At 44.1% G+C, this 26,898-nt stretch overlaps 1 protein-coding gene across 1 annotated transcript in view; it reads left to right on the top strand.

Annotated features, from left to right (window-relative positions):
• MTM1 (myotubularin 1) overlaps positions 1-26,898 on the top strand; it is a 148,121-nt gene that overhangs the window by 40,251 nt on the left and 80,972 nt on the right. Inside the window, exons 4-7 of the mRNA XM_029607737.1 lie at positions 4,776-4,870; positions 8,558-8,668; positions 12,173-12,274; positions 19,829-19,830. Coding sequence (XP_029463597.1) covers positions 4,776-4,870; positions 8,558-8,668; positions 12,173-12,274; positions 19,829-19,830 — 310 coding nt within the window. The remainder of the gene's footprint in view (positions 1-4,775; positions 4,871-8,557; positions 8,669-12,172; positions 12,275-19,828; positions 19,831-26,898) is intronic.

Raw genomic sequence — 26,898 nt, 5'->3', positions numbered from 1 at the left:
GCCTGCTCAGCACTACCTTCATCGCCCTGCCTAGCTCGCATACCCCCACCCCAACCCAAGCTGACCCCAGCATCCCTCTAGCACTCAAGCTGAGCCAACCCCCCTCTCCCTACCAGAACCCCATTCGGCACTCAGCCCTATACCTCTTATGTCCCAGGGCTAGAACTAGCACCCTACAGTACTTCCCGCCAAGACTCCCCCAGCATACCAAAGTAGTCATCCTTATACGATTGAAAAACATCCAGTATTGCAGCCACCGCTGATACGCCAAGACCTCAAGATGCCTATCTACCCATGGCACCACCCGACTACGGAAACACCAGTGACAATTCTCGACGACATAAACTCTCACGGCCTCCTCTCAAGATGCAAAGATGCCCAATACCCATCCTATACCAAAGCTCCTCCGCTAGGATGCCATCGCCTATGCAGCTCCAAAACAAACCCTCAAGAAATCTCATTCCAATCCTGATCTCCCCCCCTCACCCAAATCTTGGGCCTCGCCTTATTCACACTAACACACTATTCAACGCTCAATCGATCACCAAGAAAGCCCACATTGTACACGACTACCTGCTGGACTCCAGACCAGACATTTGTGCGATCACAGAGACATGGCTCAAACCGACGGACTCAGTCAATAAATCAGCTTCCCACCCATTTATATGATGTCATCTCAATTCCTAGACAAAAGAAAAGAGGGGGAGGTCTCCTTTTAGCGGCCAAAAAAGATCTGAACCTTACCCTTCAACCTATCAATACTAGTTCCAAACTCGAGGTAGGCCTGTTCAAATCCAAATCACTCCCAAATCCTCCTCACATATGCCCCCCCCCCCGGTCTGCTAGACCTAGATGCCTCACCTCTAGTGGAAATTATAGCTAAACACCTGACTCTGGATACCCCAGCTATCATCCTAGGGGACTTTAACTTACACATGGATGCCAACCCTCTCTCATCCAACTGTGAAGCTTTCCTATCCGCACTAACAAACATGGGCTTCATACAAATCATCAACCAGCCCACACATAAAGCAGGTCACACACTCGACCTCATCTTCACCAACGCCAGCCTCATACAGCATTCACCCCCTTTATGTCTCCCAGTTCCATGGTCTGACCATTTTATGATCACCTCCACTCTCAAGATAACAGGAAGACCTCCTACACCCCCTCTGCCTTCCACACTACACTACAGGAAATCCTGCTCCTCAGAAATACTCAGCAACTCACTGATCAAAGAACTTCCCAACCTAGATTTATCAAACCCTAACACAGCGATACTATCTTGGCAAAACATAACAGAAGACATAGCTAACAATCTATGCCCTTATACGACAAAGATTATCAACCAGTCCCAGAAAAACAAACAACTGTGGTTCTCAAAGGAGCTCCACTCATTAAAACAAGACCTGAGACAGAAAGAAAAGAAATGGCGGAAGACCCCCAACCCCAGCTCTCTAGCCTCTTATAAAGCCGCTCTCCACTACTACAGAACTACTACCCTACGAACAAAAAGAGACTTTTATGCCCTCCGAATCCATGATCTGATATTCGACGCAAAGGCTCTCTTCGCTTACGTTTCCGAACTCACTAAATCTGCTCTCTACCATTCCTGAGGACCAAGCCCAATCGAAAGCCAATGATCTAGCTCTCTTCTTCCAGAACAAAATCTCCAATACTCTATCTAGACTACCGTCCAGTCCTAATACTCCACCCCTGGACTCCTCCCTCCTCAGGAACTCGGATGCGGTGTTGGAATCTTTCGAACCTACCCATACCATAGAGATTGAATCCATCCTAAGAAGAATGAAACCTTCCACTCACCCCCTAGATCAAATACCATCTAAATCACTACTTCTAATACCGGATTCTATCTCTAAATATCTAGCAGATATTATCAACTGCTCACTCTCATATGGAATCTACCCGGATGCCATCAAACTGGCTACTCTCAAACCCATACTTAAGAAACCAAACCTGGATCTGGATGACCCTAACAATTATTGCCCTATTTCTAACCTACCTTTTGTAGCCAAGATCATCGAGAAAGTGGTAAATAATCAATTAGCAAACTATCTAGAAGAACACAAAATTCTCCATCCGTCGCAATACGGATTCCGGAAATCACACATCACTGAAACCCTCCACATTTCACTCTTAGATCATATTTACTTGGGCCTCGACAAAGGACACTCCTTTCTGCTTGCACTTCTTGATATCTCCGCAGCGTTCGATACAGTAAATCACTCCACCTTATTAAATCAGCTATCAGATATAGGAATCACGGGATCTGCTCTCAAATGGTTTGACTCATTCCTTAACAATAGAGGCTACAAGGTTAAAATCAATAACAAGGAATCACCACGCACCAACTCTCCACTCGGAGTCCCCCAGGGCTCCTCCCTATCTTCCACTTTGTTCAATATCTACCTCCTCCCTCTCTGCCATCTGCTCACTACTCTAAAACTGAAATTCTATATATACGCCGACGACATACAAATTTTGATCCCCGTAATTGACTCGTTGGCAATAGAAATCAAGCAATGGGACACTCACCTGCAAACAATCAACCTCCACCTTACAGGCCTTAACTTGGTTCTTAACACCGCTAAGACAGAATTACTACTTATCACCCCAGAAGACGGTCATCACCAACAACAGCCATCTAATAACATCCAAATTTCTCAAGCCAGAGACCTTGGAGTCATAATTGATAGTCACCTGAACTTAAAGATGTTTATGAACAACACGACCAAGGAGTACTTCTACAAATTACAGGTGCTCAAAAAACTCAAGCCTCTACTATTCCACCACGATTTCAGATCGGTTCTCCAAGCTATCCTGTTCTCCAAGGTTGACTATTGTAATTCTATCCTACAAGGTCTCCCAACATCTACGACAAAACCCCTCCAGATGCTTCAAAATGCGGCGGCAAGAATCCTAACAAATACTAATCGGAGAGAACACATTACACCCATACTAAAGGATCTACATTGGCTCCCAGTTAATTTTAGAATACTTCACAAATCACTTACTATCATTCACAAAGCACCACCATCAGACCCCCCTCGACCTTCTCCACCCGCTAAAACTTCACTATACGGCTAGGCCAACAAGGGAAGCTTACAAGGGATCCCTACACGCGCCCCCCCCCCCCCCAACCAAAACAGTGCGCCGATCAACCATCAGAAATCGGGCATTCTCAACGGCAGCCCCCTCCATCTGGAACGCCATTCCTCCAGATCTTCGGCAGGAAACCTATCTCCTAACTTTTAAAAAGAAACTCAAGACTTGGCTGTTCAGTCAAGCCTTTTCCTGTGCTTAAATTCAGCTTCAGCTTTACCACTCAGAATCTAATCCAACACTTCATCTGCAACCCCTAAACAAGCACTAAATCCTCATAATATGCCAAGCATCCCCACACATATTTAGGTATTAGTACCTATTATTGTTTCACACCCCTACTTTCATTTCCAACTCCCAGTTGTACTCCCTTGTTTTATTGTAACCTTTCTCTTCCTCTAATTATTACCTCTTGTTAATTGTTACCGTTATTGTTAAGATCTTTGTTCTCTGTAAACCGAGTTGATTTGATTTGTATCAAGAAAGTCGGTATATAAAAGCTATAAATAAATAAATAATTCCTAAGCTAGCCTGCAGATATTTGGCTCCCCATGTATTGCCTTAAACATTAAAATTAGGATCTTAAATAGAGTTTGCTTCTCAATAGGCAACCAGCGTAACTGCCATAGTATAGGGCTCGCACTCATTCTTCTGGGATACCTATAAATCAGGCGGGCCGCCATGTTCTGAACCACTCAAGTTCGCTGAATGCTCTTTTGAGGGAGGCATACTAATAAAGCGTTACAGTAATCAAATAAGGGGCAAATAAAGGCTTGAACTACACTCTAAAAACTGAAAGATCTAACACAGATCTTAACCTCCTCAACTGTCTAAGCCTAAGGAAAGTTCGTTGTATAATAGAGGAGATGTGGGGGTCATTGTCCACCAACACCCCCAGATTTCTAACCTTGTGGCTTCCTGCCACAATAGTATCTCTTTCTTTATTCTGCAATGGGCCGTTATCGATGTGTTTGAGCCATATCACACACGATAAAGCCCTACCGCACGCGATAACAGCCTCATAGCGGCGATGCCATGCTAATTAGAGGAAGGAGTGCGGGCGGGATTAGGGTGTGGTTATGGCCCGGCAGCGCTGCCGTCAGTAATGTTTTCCACATTATCGCCGGCAGCACCGTGGGAAATAGCACCTTTTCCCCGTGGCGCTATGGGGGGTGATAGGGGGCAGCCGGCCGCACCACTGCGATATGGCTAACTGCCCACTATTGCCCCCATCCCCTTTTTTTTTTTTTTTTTTGCGACTCATCTGCTATAGCAGAATGATGAATCTAGGGGGTAGGTGTGTGTCTGTCCATTCAGTAAATAGAACGACAGTATCTAGTTCAAAACCTCGCATTGCATTTCCTCACCTGCAAGGCTGCCATGAGCCTTGCTTTAGCTATGTTGAGGGCTACATATAGTTAAAGGCTTAAACGTATGCCGAGAACTCGTCAACTAAGCTAGAAGAGAGGATTTCAAACGTGCTACTGTTTAAAGTGTGGGACCGGAAGCCTATTGCACTGCCATGTCCATTCTGTGCCTTTCCTGTCATCGCCTTTTGTATTCTCTTCTGATGCTCATACATGGAGGCTCTATTTTTTTCACATTTAATTTTCTCCCATATTTGTAGATTAAGTGTGTTTCCTTTTTAACAGACAAGGATGTTATCTACATGTGTCCATTCAACGGTCCCATCAAGGGAAGAGTATACATCACAAACTATAGGCTGTACTTCAGAAGCGAGGAATCGGTGAGTAGTGTCTGAGACGACGTAATAAAATATGATAAAGCTTTATGGCTTACACAGTCGTCATTTCGCCCAGAATCTAGTATTGCTAATACTATTGTGGGCAGTCCTTCTCCCAAGCTGATACAAATGTTGGGTGTTGGTTCTTATCGGTGTTGAGGAAAGTATATATTTTTGTAATAACTCTTTTTAACTTGTTAGCTTGTGCGCGCCACTTTTCGAATAGAGTTGGCCCTTGGGACTCCCCTGCTATATTGGGAGTCCGTAAAAAGTGGCATATTTGAGCATAGGAGAATGTATCCCTATCTAAATAGCTGGTGGCGGTCCTTGAGGGTCTGGAAAGGGACAATGAACCCCCCCGCTCCCACACCATACCAATGGTCTTGGTTCCGTTTTCTTTCCATTTGGTGAGCCCATCCCGGATTAAATTGATTGTTATGGTATAGAGAGGAGTTAAGAAAATACTGTCTAGATCCTACTAACTTGGTTTCCCTCCTGCCTCCACACTGTCATGGTAGTTAAAAAAAAGAAGGAGGTAGCTCACCTCCAACCCTCCATGTTTGACGTGGTTGCCAAGGAGTAGCCCAGTTAATTCAGTTAGACATGACATAGAGACCAATTGTTTAACGTATATCCATGTTTATTGTCTTCATGAAAATGTTTCCATCTCTATCATTTCATGTTTACATGTAATTTGATATGTTAATGATGGACAATAAAGCATAAACAAAAAAAACCCATTGTGGTCACAACTAGTTCTTAGTACTTGGAAGGAAAGAAACGGTTGGAGACCAAGATTTGGGCCCAACTCTGTTCAGGCCTAGATTCAGGGATAGGCAGCTCCCTAGGGTGTCGAATTTGGAAGGCGCCAAAGAGAAGCCAACCCCTGCTTTGCCCGGAGCCATGCGCTGGCAGAGCTTTAAAGGGGGCGCCACCACTGCACTCTGCCTCTGGGCGCCAAATCCGGGTCGAAGTTCTAAAGTTAATTGCCATAATGCTCATGCTTGCCTCGTTGAACATAAAAGGTCGTTTCTTTGTTGTAGCAAAACCTTCTGAGCAGGTTCATAAAATCCTAGCAAACTATTTGTCAAACTATTAACTCGCCCTGTCATGAACTTGCCACTAATCCTGTCACACACACAGGGTACCCCCACCAGCTGATTCTCTCTCTCTCTTTAAACAACCTCACTCAGCCCCTCCCAGCCTCTCCAAAATGGTCACCCTTTGCTCTGTCTGCTCAAGGCTCTCACCCCCTTCCCCTCCTGTCCCTGAGTGACTGAGAGAAGAGGCTGAATGAGGGAGCAGAGTTGCTCTTCTCTGCTCTGCTGTGTCTGCTCCAGGCCTTTTCCCTTCCCTGCACTCTGCCAGTGAGGAGGGATTGGATTAGGAAGCAGGGGGCTGCAGAATGAGATTCAGCCCGGCCGGAAGGCAGCAAACCTTCAGCCCTGGGCGCTGGCCTAGTGCCTCTGTTGACACCATCCAGGCCTGGTGCTGCCCGGTCTAGCTGCTGCTTAGCCAAGCAGTGCCTTTCAGCCGTGGTAAAGTTACAGTGAACCTTGTTATTTCAAAGCCTCATCTGCCACAGACACCGCATAAAGAATCAAATTCAGACTCATCACTTAATTAAGTAGAAAAGAATGTAAGCATTGGAAGTAGGTACTGAATGAGCCAAGCATTCCTGAAGAAAGCAACATGAACATATGTTCTGAACATAATTATACTGCACGAATGACAGTACGGTATTTAAAAGCAATCCCGAGCCTGCCTTAATAAGGTTTTCTGTCTTAGACAGAAACGTGTGAGAATTTTAATGAACGTTGCTGCAGGTGATAGGGTGGGTGGCTGGGGGATTGGGGGAGCTTGGTTTTAAAGATATATTTATATATCTCGTTTTTAATGAAGAGCGTTGACTGCCTAGTGAGTCTTTTTGGTTTAGACAGCGCATCCAGTTTAATAATAAATAAATAGTGGTGGCTTTTCCACTTTTCATGCCTATAGTGGATCGCTTGGTTTTTAGAGCCTTTCTTAAAATGGTTTCTGCTAAAGAGTTTTGTTTTTTTTTTGTTCCGTTTTTTTCCTGAGGGTTGTCCTTTGCGATTGCCTCTCTTCAGGCCCGCGGTTTATCTGACAGGTGTACCGTAGAGCGGCAGGCCACGCAGCTCCACACCCCTTTCACGCGCGGCGCGAAAAGCTCCCGAGCTTTTCATCTTTTTCTTTGCCTTGTCGCCCCCCCCCCCCCCCCCCCCGAGTCGTCACCGCCCCGAGGGACGGATTTAAGAAGGACTTGAAACAGCTTCTGCTGCTGTGTCCCTTTCTCCTGCTTCATCCGCTGCGCTGACCAGGGGCTCCCGCTTTGCTTCGTGGGGGGGAATGGTGGTCCTTCTGCTGGCAGTCCCGGTTTTGTAGTCTGAGAGCCTTCTGTGACACCGTTTTCATTTCATGCCTGCGTGCGGTTTTTTTTTCCCCAGAAGAAAGTGCCGGGTAGCATTCAGCCTGGTGGATCGATTGGCCAGCGTGCTGTGTGTCTTCTATCCCCATGCAGCGGATCCACAATTAGTTTCCTGTACTGTGGGCAGTGGGTAGATATTCCCCCATCCCACCCCCAGGCATTTTAGTTACAATAAAAATAAACAGGTTAAGAACATAATAAAATGCCATACTGGGTCAGACCAAGGGTCCATCAAGCCCAGCATCCTGTTTCCAACAGAGGCCAAACCAGGCCATAAGAACCTGGCAAGTACCCAAACACTAAGTCTATTCCATGTAACCATTGCTAATGGCAGTGGCTATTCTCTAAGTGAACTTAATAGCAGGTAATGGACTTCTCCTCCAAGAACTTATCCAATCCTTTTTTAAACACAGCTATACTAACTGCACTAACCACATCCTCTAGCAACAAATTCCAGAGTTTAATTGTGCGATGAGTGAAAAAGAACTTTCTCTGATTAGTTTTAAATGTGCTACTTGCTAACTTCATGGAGTGCCCCCTAGTCTTTCTATTATCCGAAAGAGTAATTAACCGATTCACATCTACCCGTTCTAGACCTCTCATGATTTTAAACACCTCTATCATATCCCCCCTCAGCCGTCAGCGCACTTAGTGGGACACACTGGCTCGTTTCCCATTTCCCCGGTGGCCCCCATCGGACACCAGATCTGACTCTCCCCTGCCACGTGAGCATTAGCTTGCTAACGGAGGGAGCAGCCCAGGCTCCGATGGTGGCAGCAGCATGGGCTTGTCAAGGTGCATGTGGCCATTGGTGGCCGGGAGAGAAAGCCAAAATCCTAGGTGTGCCTTGAGCAAGTTGAATCCAGAGGTAAAGCTCCCTGTACAATAAACAGTACTTCTGACAGGGTGGAGCCCGGTTTTCAGTTATTTCAAAGGCTCCTTTCCGTGTTTCTTCTCGCATTGCTTTCTCAGCATTCACTCGGCTTTGTCTCTGATCACTTTTCGCCTCCCCCTTTTTAGGCTTGCACTGCGGGTTCGGTTTTCTTTGTTCTCCTCCTGTCCTTCCTTCTGTGGTCTTCTAGTGATCACAGCCTGCTTTTGATATGCTTCATCCTGTTCTGTTTTATTGAACTTTTGTATTTGTAAAATCAAAGAATAAGTCATTGAGAATGGCTATTAATGGAAGATGCCTGAAAATAATGCAGCTTGTATTGCTTCCTGTGTTCTTCCTGTTGTCTTAGGATCCTGTTTTGGTGTTAGATGTTCCCCTCGGCGTCATTGGAAGGATTGAGAAGATGGGAGGAGCCACGAGTCGAGGAGAGAATTCCTACGGACTAGACATTACCTGCAAGGTACGCGTTACAGAAATGGTCTTTCCCAGATGTGCCAGGGCCATTCGGAAACATCAGCTGTTGCCTAATGTCCGTGCACAAATATGGCATTGTGCCTTCAGAAAACTCGGTTTCCAGCTTCGCAAACAGCTGTTTGTCAGAGGGGGCTGCCCCAGAATGCCTTAAATACCGAATTTCAACCCGATGTGAACTCTCCCAGCTGAGCTCTGCTCCGTCTGGTTTATTGTCTCAAGTGAGCTGCAGCCTGAGATGAGATCACTGTGCAGATAAAGTTACTACCCATCTCCCCTGCTCCGTCACCTCTGTCCTGGATCCGTCAAGGATTTATGTGACGTTTTCCCTGCCTGTCCACAGTTTGCTTAAGAAGAGGTCTGCAGTTTTCAGTCTGCAGAGCTGTGCTTTCCACTTCCCTTGCTCTCCGCTTCTGCTGCAGTTCAGGATCTTTGCGGTGCTGCTGAGAAACTTCACGTTGCCCGGTTCTGCCTGAGTTAAGGACCCAGCTTTGCTTTACAGCGGCATCAGATGCCTTAACATCTCAACATGCCTGGGTCCTTGGCTTTTCTTTCTCATCGGGTTGCACTCCCCACGCTCCTTTTCGGGTTTTGCCTGAATTTGTGCTCACTTTTAGAATAGAAATCGTATTGTAACCATGGCCCCCTGTTGCCTGGCTTTAATCTTCGGCTGCCCTTGCCGCGTTTAACGCATTGCATAGATCGCTTTCCCACCCGAGGGCATCGGCGCAGAAGAGTCTCTGCGTCCTGCCATTTTCTACATCTGAGTTAGGGGGAACCGATCCACGTTTTGAAGTGCTGGGCTGGCCCGCTTGGGTTAGACTCCCGAGTCAGGACTGGGGATTTTGCAGCGTCTGCTTTCGTAACCCCTGGGGGCGGGGTGGGGGAGGGGAGGCGACACCTCCCAGCCAAGACTGAAGGAGGGTAGCTGCGTGCGTCAGAGGGTCCTGGGCCTCAGTGAGGGAGAGGGAAATCCCAGGGAACTGTGACTTGAAGGCTCCTGGGGCTGAATTCACCTCAGGCTCGATCACATCCCCCCCCCCTCAAAATAAAATACATTAATGGCTACTATATCTGATAAGGCGTGATATTAATGATTTAGCTTTATTTTTAAGTGCCAGCTGAAATAGCTACATTTTTTTTAATGGTAGCACTGCTTTATGTGTCCAGGTACAGAAATGACGAGGATTTGCCGTTGCTCCCTTCTCTGCCAAATATGAACGTATGACTATTTGGATCTGCGAATCCCATTTTTCTGGGAAGCCCAAATTGTTTACTGGCCAAACCACCATATGCTTTGAGTTAATGCCACGATAACACCCAGAGTCCAAATAGCAGTGGTATGTGAAGCTTGCAGCTGAGCTAGACTGAAGAGCATCTCTCCGCTCATTCATTGAAGGCTTGCTCTCCAACAGGCCGATACAGTGAAAGTCGCAGGAGAGCGGGCGAGCGCCCAGGCCACTCTCCTGTGCGCGCGATTCAGAAAAAAAAATATTCAAATCAGGGCCGGCGGTAAAAAGAGGCGCTAGGGACACTAGCGCGTCCCTAGCGCCTCTTTTTGGACAGGAGCGGCGGCTGTCAGCGAGTTTGACAGCCGACGCTTAATTTTGCCGGCGTCGGTTCTCAAACCCGCTGACAGCCACGGGTTTGGAAACCTGACGCCGGCAAAATTGAGCGTCTGGTTTTCAACCCGCGAGCCGTGGGCTGATTTTTAATTTTTTTTTTTTTTTTTTTAGTTTTAGTTATTTTTAACTTTTGGGACCTCTGACTTAATATCGCCATGATATTAAGCCGGAGGGTGTACAGAAAAGCAGTTTTTACTGCTTTTCTGTGCACTTTCCCGGTGCCCGGAGAAATTAGCGCCTACCTTTTGGGTAGGCGTTAATTTCTGAAAGTAAAATGTGTGGCTTGGCTGCACATTTTGCTTTCTGAATCGCGCGGGAATAACTAATAGGGCCATCAACATGCATTTGCATGTTCCGGGCGCTATTAGGTTCGGGGGGTTGGCCGCCCGTTTTCGATGCGCTATTACCCCTTAACTGAATAAGGGGTAAAGCTAGCGCGTCGAAAACGGGTGTCCAATCGCGGGTTAACAGTGCGCTCCGCAGTGTGCTTCCTACCCGGAGGTAGGAAGCACAGCAGAGAGTTTTTAGTCGTGACCCCAGGAAAGGATCTTGCAAAAGGATATTTGCATCTGTTTGAGACATGATATAAGGAGGTAAAAATAGCAGCCTGCCACTGACAGTATGAGTCAGCTGAGTCTGAGATGTGCCGTGGCGGCAGTGTGGGGTCCGTTACCATTCAGGCATAAAATAAGAAACCTAACTTCTTTCTGTGCGGTCCTGCCAGGCACAATTACAGGCTGCATCCATCTTGCACTCCCTTCCCTTTATCACTGCCCGTGCAAGTTTTACCGCTGATAACTTTGGACCTTCTTTTCAAAGCCGCTCTCAGTGTTCTGTGCCTCTAGCAAACTTATTTAGCGAATTGTGCCTTTCCTGGCTGCCGTCCTCTGTGGAATGATCCTGATGTCGCTGAATGACTTGGGGCAGGAGGATGGCGGCAGACGTCGGAGAAGAGCATTTATTCATTTTAGAGAGAGCGTTGCTGATCAGCAGTAAGGGAGGAGCCTCCGACTCTGCGGGACCTCTCGGCCATCCACCAAAGTTACACTTCAGCCGCCTTTCCTGAATTTTGGGAATGATCTGCAATGCATCAAGAGTCAGGCAAGCTGCTTACCTTATAACAGAGCCGGCAGGCAGAAGTCATTTAGAGACTGATTTCCCAAATGTTTACCCTGGGGGAAAAGGGCATCTGAAAATTGCCTCGCCCTTCACTGTGCCTGCACTTTTATCTGCAGGGAAAAGGGGAAGGGACTGGGGTGGGGGTGGGGTGGGTTTCCATTTTGAAATCCTTGCCTTGCTTTCACGCAGGTAAAGTAACCCCCCACTTTCCCCCCAGCTGGTTTGAATTTTCAAAGGGAAACCCAGGGCAGTTTGAAAGTCACCCTATCGATAGGTGTATTAGGTAAAAAAAAAAATAAATCCCCAAGTGATCTGATGGAACAAAAGAATTCAGGCGTAATGTCTGCGCGTTCCTCGAGTGGCGCTGGATGATTGCCAGGAATCGTATCCTGCACATGTTCTTACATTTTCTAAAACCCATGGCTTCATACTGTCTTGTACAATTGCAGCGTGCATGGCCTTTAAACCGGCTTCCCCGGTAGCAGTGAGAGGATTCGCTCTTCCCCATCCTCTCCGGCTCAGCGAGTAATTGATAGGTCACTTAACTGCTTCTTGACTCCATCGAAAGTAGGAACAAGGCGCACAGGACTGAGGAACTTGAACTGGAAGGGGGTGGCGCTGCTGCTGGAGTCTTCCAAGCCCAGGGGCCTGAAACCGGGCTTACGTTCGGGCCCTGCCGCCTGTCGAATTCCTTCTGTGGTACTGCTGGGCTTTTCCTTTCTCAACGTTTCCGCTTCTCTTTCCTGTAGGATATGAGAAATTTGCGGTTCGCCCTGAAACAAGAGGGCCACAGTAGGAGAGATATCTTTGACGTCCTCACAAAGCACGCCTTTCCCCTCTCGCACGGTTTGGTGAGTTACCTTTCTGAACATTTTTTTGTCTTGTTTTACCAATCCTATTTCCGCATTATCCTGCCAGCGTGTGTGTGTGTTTAAAAGTACGTTTCCTAGAGAGCTTTGCTTCTGATGACGCTGGTTCTGAGTAACGGGAAATGCTAGCGGTTTCATGCTGAACACAGTAGAGCAGAGAATTGACCGGTAAAACCTGAAATCCGGATTCTTATTCTGTAATGGTTTTGAAAAAGTTCAGTTTCCATAAGGACCTTAAATGTCCATTCCAAAGGTTCTTGCCTTTTTCTGTCTCCTACCTTTCAGTAAAGCTTGTAAAACCCAAATGCTTTTCCTCTGCTGTTTTGCTCCTCTGCTTTGTAACTCATTTTGCACTGACCTTGCAATACTGTCTGTCTCAGCCTGAGTTCTCCACCTAGAAAGGCCTCACAGATTGATACGGAACAGGGGTCACCACTACGTTTATCAAATGATGATCCGAAAGGAAAAACGAGATCAGATTGATTTGAAAGCCCCTAAACCAGCGATCCGTCTTGGACGCAGCATAGGGCAGTGACGAGCTCCAGTCTCTCTGCATCTCTGCCTGCTCCTGAATTGCACAGGTTGGACAGGCAGCAGAACTGCATGGTGCTAGAATACTAGATTTGCACGATCACTGAGCGAGGATTTTAGATGTAATTACTCACCTTTCTACATCCGAGCCCAGGGTGAGTTATATTCAGGTATGGTAGCTAGTTCCCTGCCCCAGAGGACATCCAATGGAAGGACTCATTTACTAAGTATTTTTCTAAGAGTCCCAGAATGGACGAAAGGCCTTCGTAAATCAGTCCCTTCGATTGTTCCGGCTGGTGTGTAGCATCTCTCCACCCCAAGAATTGGAAATCTAGGAAGTTCCAAACTTGCTTAGAAGATCAGTGCAATTAATTAACATAACGTCTCTCTACCCTGCTCAGCCTTTTGTCCAGATTTGTTTTTTGCAGTCTATGTCAATAACAGCTGACCACTTGAGTTTAAAGAAAAAAAGGGGCATGGAGGTCTTTTGTGACTGATCCTTTGCTTGGCTGCCTACAAAAGATTTGCCTAATCCTGTAGTTCAGCTGTTGCAAAGCTCCTCCGTGTTCATCAAGGCTTGGGGGCTTAGTCTAATTTTGCTACTCTTGACAGTGGAATCTTGTAACGCAAACGTGAGGCACCGACTCTTAGCAGACAGTTGCCAAGATTTTATTCATGCAGTTTCCCAACCTTGCGGCAGCCAGTTGGTTTCATCCGAGCAGTAGAGACCTCCTCCCTGCTGTTGCGCGTTGCCCCTGCCATTTATTCCCAGTGACGCACAAACTAGCACAATCTTGTCTTTCTGTCATGGCCTGTGCAATAATTCAGATAAATGACGTGACATGCTAGGCGTCCTAGAAGAAACAGAGGTAGCCACGCAGCTGAGCCTGTCCGTTAGGCTGGGATGAGAGAACTGACTTGTCAGCCGGGTGCGTCTGGCAGGCTGCAGGCTCAGTAATAATTAGAAGTCCTAGCAGAAACCCAGCCAGGTCTGTCTGTCAGGTTACGCCGGGGGGACCTAGGAGGCTGGACGTTTGGGCAAAGCCATGCTGGGGTTTGCAGCTGTTTGGATTCGGCTGCGGTGCAGGAGTTAAACCAATGGCTGGCTGGGTCTGGCAGGCTGCAAGCACACGCTCCCATCGCTGAGTCTGCCTGGCACGCTGCACAGAGGGCTTAAGCGACTGGGTGTTAGATTATTACAAAGCTTTGTGGTTAGCCACGGGGGAACTGAGAGGGGCTATGTGTGAATTAAGGGGGGGGGGGGGGAATCATGTGTACACATCTGCCCAAGATGGTAAAGTTACAAAGGATGAAGATGAGAAAAACTGTCCTGGGTAAGGAGAGAGAGATTATTATTATTATTTTTTTTTTTATACAAGTGGTCGTGCTCCACAGTGTGGACAGAAATCGCTGGGCAAACTTGGGTTGGTGGTTCTTTTTCTGCTCTTATCTCTAGGTTACTGCATGCACAAGGGAGGACTCAGGTTCAGCTAAATAGTTTCCAGTTAATGTGAAAGCGTTACATATGGTAGAAAGTAATTGTGCTTGTTCAGGATTTAATAATATGATGGCAAGTGAGGACGGTAATCACAGTGCCTAAGATATGTAAAAGAGGGGTTGATACTGTTGCTCCATGGGTTTCATCAGTACTATTCACTTCTAGTCCTCCAGGTCCGCAAACGAGGCAGGTTTTCAGGGTGTCCCGCACGAATATGCACGAGCTAGATTTGAATGCAATTGAAGCAGTGTGCATGCCAATCTCTCATGCATATTTATGAGGGATATCTTATGTATAAATATTTTATCAAGAATGGCCGCAAGGTAGATTGCAAGAAGTTTCAGACCTACAGTTTCAACGGAGATAACGCGCAGCGGGAAAAGAAACGCACAGTTAGAATAGCGTTGGGAAGTAAAGTGCTGAAAGCAGACCAGCGTGTGCGGGTCACGCCCGGCCCCCTGTGCTCTCAGATCCCGCTCACGTTCGCTGTCGTCTTACGCACAGGGCTGCTTTTTTTTTTTTTTTTGCCCTTGCTGTTTATCCACCGGCAAATTGCAGAGGATAAGGGAGAGCTGAGCCGAATTTTGAAAGATCTTTTATTTCATTCCCTTTCAGATGCCTGAACCAAAAAAAAACAAACCCCAAAAGCCAGGCCCTGCATATTACAACTATTTACATCCTAACACGGGGCCCCCATCGGGGACATAACAAACTGTAATAGCACATCTGTATGACCTCACCCCACAAAATGTCCATTTGTAATGACTGGACCCTCTTTTCTAGGGAATACCACAGCGCTGACTGAACAGCTCACCAGATTTCCTCGGACAGAATTTGTATGCACCTCCGAAGGTTCAGAGCAAAGTGTATTAGCCTGGTTTCCACTACATCAGTAGTGCATTGATTATTGACGAGAAAAAGATTGAATGCATGGACAAGAGTTCTTAGCTCTAACGTGCCTCTGACCCTTGTGCATCATTTGAACTCGGAGCTCACATGAAGCAGCCCAGTTGCAGCTCTATCACGAGAGTAATTGTGTTAGATTTGTTTTGAGAAAATATCTCAAAAGTCAAAACAAGACATAAGACCAAAACAGATTTGTTGATTAGAAATGTAACAAGGCCAAATGGTGTACTCACAATACAGATAGGGCGGCCTGGCTCTTGCCTCTTAGCCTACACTCCTGGCAGACTGCAGTGAAATTAAACTGGAATCGGTAGTTTGATCAAAGCAGGCTGGCGAGCCCTTTTCTAATTTAAAGAGAGCAGCTGTCACCAAAACCTACATTAAAGCAGCAAGGCAGGTAAGCACAGGCGCTGTGTGCATCTAGCTGGTTTTGGTGGCCAGCTTGATATTGAAGAGTTTCTACTGCAATGTTTGCAGAAAGTTAAAGGCACTTCTCTTCAGCAAAAACCAAACTGCACCCAGGCATAAATCTGGATGGAACAAAATCCAGTACCGCCCTCCCCCCTGCTTCCAAAGCGAGCCCCCAGTTGTATTGTACTGCGAAAGCATGGCATGCACCAAGTATGTCCAAATATTTACGCAGCTCAGGAAGTTTGTCCTTTTTTGTTATGGCTAAATTGTAGTACAGGTTGTACATGTTCCCTCCTTTGCATTGATTAATTCACAGGAAAAAAAAAACCCACACCTCCCCATATTCTGGTTTAAGTATACTTTTATCAAGAAACTCCACAGTGGGTTGGTCAGAAGCTCTGAAAATGCCGACGTAAGTATTCCAAAGTTAGAGCAATGCACTGCTTGGGAGAAAGCACTGAACCATTCAGGAGGGTGGAAAGCACCTACCTTTGGTTGTCTCTGTTCTGTTCACCTCCTCGGACTGGATAGAAAGTGTCCTGCTTGGTCTATTTCTGAGCCTTTTGATGACTGACCATATATATATATATAGTAAAGACAATGAGAATCGGACGATCAGAAGAAGCCCTTTATTTCAATGCCCGACTCTGGCCGAGTTTCGCTCTGACATTCCTTCTGCTAGGAATGTCAGAGTGTTCTGCAGACACTAATGATATTGTGACAGTGTGACAGCAGCCCTGCAGGCATATTTTAAGTCCTGCTAATTGAATTGCCCCTGAGGCAGCTCTATGAGCGAAACTCGGCCAGAGTCGGGCATTGAAATAAAGGGCTTCTTCTGATCGTCCGATTCTCATTGTCTTTACTGTATCACAGCCAACTGGATCGGCTTCCGATTTGCTTTTTGGGTCCATATATGATTAGGTTGGGTTAGGGAAACATCCGTCCATCTGCTTTCCTTTTAAGTTGCATCCTGAAGGTCCTGTGCTCTTTCCAAGACTGGAAGGTGTGACCTCGGGGCTCCTTGGTTGCAGAGAAGCACGTTTTAGTCTTGCAGTGACTTCATGGGCTGCTGTGCTTGTGGAGACGGGAACCAGCGATGCATGCTGTGCAGTGGAGCAATGCTAGCAGCAAGCTCTTCAGCATTCTTATTCAGGATAATTCCTTTAATAGATGGAAAAGCATATTTACAACATTAAGATGTCAGGTTTGACTTAGAATCGTGTAAACATTAGCAGCTTTACCCGGACATTAGGATAAGAGTCCGATTTAATTTGAAACATACAAGTTTACAAGGCTTTTCTCCCATTCTGTGTCTGTCTGTTTCTATGGTCTCAGCTAGACCAATTAATAGACTTGTAGGTCAGTTCCAGACAGTTTTGAAAATTTTAGTTCTTTCATCTTTTTTTCTCCCTTTTAAAGGCTATTAAAATGCTGTTTAATACAGTCTGGTGCCATGGATACTCTATAAAAGGCTACGGTATCCTTAGGGGAAAAAAAATCACATAGTAATCTTTTTAGATATGCAACATGTTGCACAATTACAAAATAGCCATGTTAAAAAAAACAAAAAACCGTATCCTATGACAGCTAAAGGGTAGCACACCATGTATCTGGTTTATTAAGGTTCTCATAGACACAAAATGGGAGAAGAGCCTTAATGAATCTGGCTCCATGTCAGCAACTACGGCACGTTGATGCGTGATGCTGGAAACCGGGAACTGGCCACGGTTGGGATCGGCAGCTGCTTGAACCCTGACAGCTTTTTTTTTTTTTTTTTTTAAGCAGTAACTGTGCAACACCTGACCATGCAATACATTATTTTTTCCTAAGAAAATCAAATGAAATCCGGCAACTGCAAGATTATTTGTAAAAGAGATGATTTGAGGTTGGAGTACTGCTTTCATATCATTAAATGATTAAGCTGAGGCTTTGACTTGCTGTGCATTAGCATATGGGGCCAATGCTTCAGTGCAGGTTGTTGAATGAGTTTGGCTGGAATCGCCAGAAGATCCTTCTCTCGCAATCCAGGCACAAAGACGTTGCGCTGAATGTTTTCACGCTCAGCTTGGCAGGGCAGGCTTGCTTTCCAACAGGAACGTCTCTTCTCGAAACGTGACGCACTGCTCCAGAGCGGAGAGCTTGAGCAGGGTTCTTGGCATCGCGTCTACATCCTGGGTACTAGTGTGAGGGGTCCGAAGACAGATGGACATCCTTCTCCCTTCAAAGTGTCATTTAAACACTTTAGAGAAATTAGGAGCTGTTCCAAACCAGCAGTGTTGGGTCGTTTGTCTTTTATCCGGCAGTCATCTTGTGCGCCTTGATTCAGACAAAAGAAACTTTATTGGCATGACACTTTGAACAGGTCTTGCTAAAGTAATGTAAAGTGATAAAAGGAAAGAATTACATAATCGAGACAATAACAAGGACAATTCTTGGGTTTTGGTGGTGATCGAATTATGTTTCTGGTCTGGTGGCTGTGGACGGCAATCTTCCTGCTATAGCTGCTCTTTCTCCTTAGCTGCAGATTCCTCTTCGTCCAGAGACCATGGAGGGATCGTTAAAATCTGTGGGCAGGACTGTTACCTTTTGTCTTCTAGCAAACTACGGGGGTGGGGGGGGGGGGTCATTCATCAGTTTGTGATAGGCCGTTATTGCATACGTTATTTTATTTATTTATTTATTTATTATATACTGGTGTTCGATTTTACATATCACATCGGTTTACATTTCAACAAAAAATGCAGAAAATCAAGCTTTTCCTTTGTCAATACATTGAGCAATAATAAACATGGAAATTGTTAACAAGGGAATGGTTAACACTAAGGTTTGCACGAAGGGGTGAACAAAGGGGAGTGCCCCTTTGTTGCGCCCCTTTGGCGTGCGGCGCACGCTGGCTTGGCGCCTTTCAATGGTCCGGTTCTGATTGCTATGACGTCGGGGGAGGGGGCGGGTCTCACAATCATGGCTTTCCCCACAGTATTCTCTTCTCAGTTTCAAAGGCAGTTTTTTCAATTTTTTTTTCTTTTCTACCTTGGATGTTAAATGTTACAAGGTGTTCAGCACTGGTGGGTAGTGTTATGGCATTATCGTGTGCAATAAACACCGCATCGCAAATTGCGTATGCAAATTTTAGTTTTCTAGTAAAGTGGGAGGAGTCTGGGCGGGGTTAAGGGAAATCCGGGGCTGATAGAGCTGCATGCACCTTAGTGCAGGAAATATCGCTGGAAATACTTAGACCTTTCTTCTGGGCGCTAGGGGGAAATTGGGGCACGTGATGCCGCAAGGCCGTGTGACTTAATTTTCTCATGCAACGTGGCAGGCTGCAAATTTGCCTAGCCATGCCGCTTTTTGTAACGCGGCCACATTTATTTGCTATGAACGTAGCATTTTTTTGATGAATCTAGCTCTACAGTTGAAACTCAGAAGGGATTAATAAATGACCTTTAGAGTCATTCACAATGCATTGGAAAAAAAAAAACCCAAAACTTTTTAAGGGGGTAATTTTGTGACTTGTCTGCATAAAGTGAGTCATTTACCCAGTTTTCAAAGGGAATGTAAGAGGGTATGGTCCCTTTCTAAGTTATCCCACCAAAACTGCCTACGCACATTTACAAGTGCTAATTTGTGTGGGGAATTTTTCCAAGAAAAAATATGCGTATGCTTTGAAAAAGCAAACCCTTCCCTGGCCCCACCCCTAGGAATGCCTCTGCTGATGGCAGGTGAAAGTACATGCATTCTTGTGCTCACATACTGGGCACGCAAAACCCCATGTCACCGTCTTACCCGTGAAAATGACTTGGAACCTTTTTACCCCCCTCCCCCCCCCCTCTGTACAGTGTGCCGTGGTCAGCTTGGAGCTCCTGTATTGACGTCTCCGTAATGGTTTGTTGTACAGAAAGGACCCGAGTTAAACATTGCAGGTGTGCCGAATATATAACTCTGGTTTCAGCTTAGGCACCCGCTGTTTGGGGCACGGCTCAATCCAGGCCAGGGGTGTTAGGTGCACTGGGGGAGACGGAAATCCTTTAGGTCCATCAACTTGCTCGGAACACTGGGAAGGCCCCAGGATTCCTCCTTAAAGCCCTGAGGACCCACTGGGCCTGTGAAGTAAGCCTGGCTTCATCTGAGCCATTTTGTGGCTTAGCGCGTAAAACGGCAGCGGACCCAAGTTTCAAGGCCAGCCCTTAGAGCCGTCTAAATCTTTTTGGCATCTCTATCCCATTTTCAGCAGCATGGTGCACTATAACCTATAGCGTTAGTGTTAACGCACATTAGTAACCCTATAATTCCTTGCCTCTCTGGTTCGGAGCCAACAATTTCTTTTTTGACCCAGCTCATTTGGAAAGAGAGCTGGAATGTGGCAGCAGGATCGTTCGTCCCTGGTGGGCGTGGCAGGGTATAGACCCAGGGACCCCAGAACATCTTCATTCTGGGTACAGGCTGCCCCCCTCTGCCCTCTGAGATACAGTGGAGGCTGAGGGGGGGGGGGAGAGCAGGGCAGGCTCCAGATTGTAGAGGATTGCCCATGAGTAGAAAGGAAAAGGCGGACCTGTTTGAGTTTGTATCACTGATTGGGAATTGTGAATGTGCAATGCTGTTGGTTTATTTGCATTGTAAGCGAAACGTGCAAAAGTACTTGCCGACTCCTTTCTGTGCCACATGGTTTTATATCCGTTCCCACTGCAGTGATGGAGCCCTGCAGTCCATCCCCCTTTACATGATATTTTATAATTACTTATGTTTGGCTGTATTAGGTCATCGATTAACATGCATTTTGCTGTCAGCTTGTAAATATGGTCATGGGTATTCTGCATCCAGTGTTTTATATTTTGCAAAAATATTACGAGCAACAGCTTGCAACAAAAAAATAGGGTAATACATACAGAAGTAAAAGAAATACAAAATATACTCCAAGAACAAGATCACTGCTCACTCACCCCGAAGCCCTCAGTAAGAGGAATCCAGCAGAAAAGGGGAAAAGACGTGTTTATACATAAGAAAAAAGGAAATATTCTGCATTGTTCCGGTTGCCTTTTTAATACCATCGTATATACCACTGTTATTACCAGTCTCTGCAGAGATCTGAAGGCTTTTACACGGCTGCAGCCAGAAGTCCTTAGAACGGTGTCTAGCTGTCCGCTTCACAGTATCTCTCACAGCCCTAAACTCTTTCAGGACTTTGGGCTCAATATTAGTCTTTTTTTTTTTAAATTTATTTTTATAAATTTTCACAAAAATCACAAGAATCCTCTTGTACAAAAATGAGGCGACTATCATGTAAAAATAAACATAATCAAATCACAAGTTATCACAAATCAAGTGTAACATTATCAGACATGAAATCTCCATTTAAAGGAAATAGGGGGGAGGGGGGAACAAGTGTAATCCAAACAGGTACAATGTAAAAGGAAAAAAAAAAATATCCCGGGAATACTCCACCAAATAATTCTAGCACCTAACCCTGATAAATGTATTTCTTCAGGAATGCTCGCAATTGTGTCGGCTCAAAAAACACATATTTAGAATCTAAATAATGAACCAAACATTTACATGGATATCTCAACATAAATTTAGCTCCTCGTGACAAAACCTCCATTCTCATATCAAGAAACGTTTTCCTACATTGCTGAGTGGCCCTTGCTAAGTTGGGATAAAAAGACAAGACGACCGGTGAACACCAGGAATTCTTTATTCTGCACAAAACATCATAAAAAGCCCGACTCAGGCCGAGTTTCGCTCATTTGAGCTGCTTCAGGGGCTATCAGAACAAAACAAATATAATCTCATCTAAAAACATATACACCATACATATATAATTAAATCATATGAAATAATATAAAATCAAATAAAAATATTCACAAACAATATACACAATAAACGAAAACTGTGACAACATTCAGTGAACAAGAATTGGAAGAATAGATCCATATTAAAGATGGTCTAATCTAATAAATTAATTAAAATAGTAACAAGATGTGACATCCTTCCTTAATAGGAAAAACTTATATCTGTGTGTATAATTATATATATATATGCCTATATATTAAATTAAATGAGTTGGTGCTGTCTATTAATTTAAAAAAAAAAAAAAAAGAGAAAATACCTATTACAGTTGATGCTGATGGTTGCCTGCATACAGCAGTTAAGCTTTCCTGAGTATGCTAAAAATATATACAAAGTAAGTAGAAAAACATAATATCGATTACCCAAAAGAAAACTAATTTTAAAGATATTCAAAAATTACACATCGACGTCTTGCTAAAACTCTCATTGTATATTGCCAGAATAAGTTTTTAGCCAGACATCTATGTGTAATTTTTGAATATCTTTAAAATTAGTTTTCTTTTGGGTAATCTATATGTTTTTCAACTTACTTTGTATATATTTTTAGCATACTCAGGAAAGCTGAACTGCTGTATGCAGGCAACCACCGGCATCAACTGTAATAGGTATTTTCTCTTTTTTTTTAAATCAATAGATTGCACCAATTCATTTAAATTAATAAATAGGCATATATATAATTATACACACAGATATAAGTTTTTCCTATTAAGGAAGGATGTCACATCTTGTTACTATTTTAATTAATTTATCAGATTAGACCATCTTTAATATGGATCTATTCTTCCAATTCTTGGCCACTGAATGTTGTCACAGTTTTCGTTTATTGTGAATAATGTTTTTGAATATTTTTATATGATTTTATATTATTTCATATGATTTAATTATGTATGTATGGTGTATATGTTTTTATATGAGATTATATTTGTTTTGTTCTGATAGCCCCTGAAGCAGCTCAAATGAGTGAAACTCGGCCTGAATTGGGCTTTTTATGATGTTTTGTGCAGAAGAAAGAATTCCTTGTGTTCACCGGTCCTCTTGTCTTTAGGTTGCTACTGCAGTATTGGGTCGGTTTCCGGTTTGTTTGTTTTTTAAGTTGGGATAAATCCATATTTTTTGACCATGAAATAGGGAAGAACAGTTTCGCAGAAAAAAACTTAATGCAGCATTTTTATTAGAAATAAAGATAAATGAAACTAGCAGAGTAGCACGTTTAGTTACCACAGTATTTAAAGACAATTCCAAAAAATCAGACAGATTTAAAGACAACTCATATTGTTGATCACCAGATAACCCTTGATTCCGCTCATTTAAAGGTAAATAATAAATTTTGGAGATAACCGGCACATTATCCGAAAAGAATTCCAGTACCTGAGTTAGATAGGACTTGAATAAAACAATAGGTGGAATCATTTTGATATAAAGAAAATTAAGTTCTCAGAGGTTTAAAATTTTCAAAATATTTTCCAGCTTTTTTGTATGGACCAGTTCAGATTGAACTAAACCATGTTGTAAACTCTCCACAGTTGTTAAACGAGTATCAATCTGTTCCATTTTCTAACCAAAATTATTAACAGTCTTATCCGTAGTTGAAATCCGTTGATTAGTATCCAAGGATATATTGGTTAAGGTAGATATCGCCAACTCCAAAGAGACCAGAGCACTCCACAATGAATCCAATGTAAATACAGGGGGGTTTTATCAGGGATATTCTAGAAAGTGAATGTACCTTCAAGTCCACATCTCCTGCTCCCGGGAAGATAACACGTTCTCCTACTCTAGAGGGGTTGACTGAGTCAGCTAGGCCTGAGGCCCGGCCAGGGCTCTCAGGCATCGTAGCTGGAGGCACCACCCTTCCTCCTCCAGAGTCTTCAAGCTCGAGATCTTTCACCGACTTCAGCACACAACTCTGGTCAAGATGATGAGGTTGGGTCTTTTGCCCAAACGATAAAGTGACAAATGGTGGAGAAGGTGTTGTAGGTGCGCCGGGGCTCAGTGATGGATCCATCGGCCAGCAACGCTGATGTCGGCTTTACATCGGCAGTTGCAGTGGCTCCCACTTCTGAATGCGTTGTTGATGAAGCTGCAAAAAAGCTTGCAATCCACGGCTGGTGGTCATCAGATAAGGGAGAAGAAACAAAATTCTCTCTTGAGGCATTACTAAAGGAAATATAACTCACAGGAAAATAAAAGACTGAGAGAGCTCTTTAGCGTGCTTCATGGGTGGCGGATATCTTGTTACCCGGGCTCAATATCAGTCTAAGGAAAAATATGATGGGAAGAGATGACAACAATCCCGCCCCCCCCCCCCCCCCATCAATATCAACTACCACACACATCGGAGGTCATTGATAAGTTCACATAACTAGGATCCAGTATTAATAATCATTTATAGAGCAATACAAGGTTTATGCAGCACTGTAAAAATGGATTTAATAGACAGTCCCTAACTCCATGGAGCTTACAAGCCCAGAGGTGTTGGGTTACCTTGAAATGGTTGAAGTCCAAAGGCCATAAGCAGGCAGAGTTAAGGTTGAAATTTTGAAAGCAGAAAATAAAAATGAGTCTTTAAGCGGGATTTGAATCTGGTAAGAAATGGAGCATAACTGTGCCATTCAGGGAGACTATTCCAGGCTGTCAGATGCAGCAAGTGAGAAACAGCAGACTTTGAATTTTATGTGGATGGGGAGTCAAATCAGTGACTTGAGAAGAGGGGTTTCTTGGTTGTAACAGTCTGTCTTGGCTTACTAAAAGTCTGGAAGAACAGCGAACTTAAACTAAGAGTAGCGTCTATAAAGCCTGTGTTATCCATACTCCTCAGTGGCACTGAGATATGAACACTATATTCACATTTATTTAAAAACATAGCCCGCTTATAATGAATCAGTTGGGCTAAGCGGATTACAACATACAAGAATACAACAAATAGTAAAAACATAATAATAATAATAATAATAAAACCTATAAAATATCTCTCTCTCTCTCTCTATATATATATATATATATACATTTCTGCTTCCCAAGAGGAAACATCTTGCACTAATATTCAACTGCTGACAGAATCACCAAAAGCTGGGAGTTTCTTCTAGGAGGTACCTGGGAGCAAAATATGGGGCCAATGTGAGCTTCCTTCGATTGCCCTTGTCAACCGTGGCAACGCTCCACCCTCTCACCAACATTATTGCTGATGTCATCTGAAAGGGCCCTTCGACCCAATAAAATCTCGAGGCCCACAGCGTGAGCCGTCGGCGCGCGGCTTGTCTCAATGGGAAAGAAAAGGAAATAAAAAAATATTAACAGCATCTCCAGCTCCAGCAGTTTTTCGAGGCCCGATGGACAACCTTCTTCTTCGGATGGATGAGTTGTCCACCAGTGGTGGAAGCTCCTCTGAGGGAGCTGATAATAGACTTCCTCTCCAACGATCAGTTCCTCCATTACAGGATGAGAGGATGGAACTTCCCCGAATTGTGAGAACTATTATGGGGGATGTTCCAAGCTCTGATCAACAGGCACTTGATTCTGCAATGCTTTGATAAATCTGGTATCGAGGATCCTAAGGTTAAATTGAAGGTATCATCTCTGGATATAGGTAAAGAGCCATCTAATGTTACACTTGCCGATTTATGGAAATTGATTATGAAATTGGATAATGATGTGACTCATTCTATTTCTCGGTTTAGATCTTTTATGACTGAGATTAAATCTTCTATCCTTGCACAAGAAAAGAAATGACAAGAGCTGGAAAAAACATCATCTACTTTAAATCTACAAATTCCTGTTTTTGTTAAATGCAGAACCTGCACATATTAAGCATAGTTGGCTATTACATAATGAGATTGAGGCTTTAGAAAAACTTGCGTTTAATCAATTTTCCATAAACTAGATTATCTGTAACCGAAATGTTTAAAAAAAATATTTGCAGGAAGTTTTGTCATTTTCAGAGGTTGATATACCTTTATATTTCTGAAATATTTTATTTGTCTAAGAGAAAAGGATTAGATCAGATTAATCAGCCTTTCATATCAGAAAGCCCTGACCTCTCAACATTTCTGGAGGAATCGGTAGACTTAATAAGTAATAGGGCTACTTGAATTGTTTCTTTTTGTGCAGAGTGGGACAAAGATTTGGTGTTTTATAAATACCTGAAAAATAAGGCTACCTCCTTTTGTGGGTGCAAAAGAGATTAATATTCCCTGATGTCTCCCGTTCTGTGCACGTATGTAGGAGACCTTTCCTTTCCTTAAAAAATAAGGTTCTTGCCCTGGGAGCATCCTTTTCTCCTTGTCAAGGAAACTTTCATCACTTTGACTCTAATAAATTTGTGTTTACTGATCCTTTACATTTGAATTGCTGAGAGAGGTTCAGCAGATTAGGGTTTGCTTTCTGTGATGGAGATAGCTGAGGGGAAGGTCTATAAGAATTTAGATAGATCCTAGGTACTTTTTCCTTTCTTATCGATAACTTTTGTTATTGCATGGAAATAACTCCCTAAGACTATAGGGCATCCGATTGCTGTATTTTGTTTTGCCAGCAAAGATTGTTCCTTGTAATCATTTATGTTTTACAACAATTGCATTTTCTCTATTTTATTGTAATTAAATAAGAAATTCAATCAAGATATAATTATATTAAAAAAAAAAAAAGAATCACTAAAAGCTTCCTGGAAAAGATGGGCCTTCGCCTGTTTCCTGAAAGCCTTTCTATCAATGATGGCCCGTATTGCGGGTGGTAGCACACTCCACGTTACTGGGCCTGCAAAAAGAATGGTTTTCTTTAATCTGAAAGCTTCAACAGTGTGAATTTCAAGATAACTGTCAATAACTGCTAGATGAAAGGGTCTGTCCAGTTTGATCACTTTGAATATCAGCCACAGAGGCATTCACGGAGCGGGATGCCAGTGGTTGGTGTTCCACCTTCACGGAGCGGAAGGATGGAGGGCTGCCATCTCCAAATTAAAAAAAGAAAAAAAACAACAAAAAAACAGGGATGGGTTCATGGGCTATAGGTATTACCAATTATTAGGCTTATTCAATTACCAATTAGGCATTTCAATATTAGATGATAGTTAATGTGACTTTCAAGGCATACTTCACTTTCAATGCATATCCAGCATAGCTCTCTGCTTCAACGGCAGGGGAGAAGAAAAACTAATACTTCATGCATATCCAGCATAGCTCTCTGCTTCAACGGCAGAGGAGAAGAAAAACTGATACTTCACGCATATCCAGCATAGCTCTCTGCTTCAACGGCAGGGGAGAAGAAAAACTGATACTTCACGCATATCCAGCATAGCTCTCTGCTTCAACGGCAGGGGAGAAGAAAAACTGATACGTCACGCATATCCAACATAGCTCTCTGCTTCAACGGCAGGGGAGAAGAAAAACGAATACTTCAAGCATATCCAGCATTGCTCTCTGCT

Source organism: Rhinatrema bivittatum, chromosome 6, assembly GCF_901001135.1.
Source record: "Rhinatrema bivittatum chromosome 6, aRhiBiv1.1, whole genome shotgun sequence".
Lineage (NCBI taxonomy): Eukaryota > Metazoa > Chordata > Amphibia > Gymnophiona > Rhinatrematidae > Rhinatrema > Rhinatrema bivittatum.
Note: the sequence above shows the minus strand (reverse complement) of the source record. Positions and strands in the feature narration are given on the sequence as shown.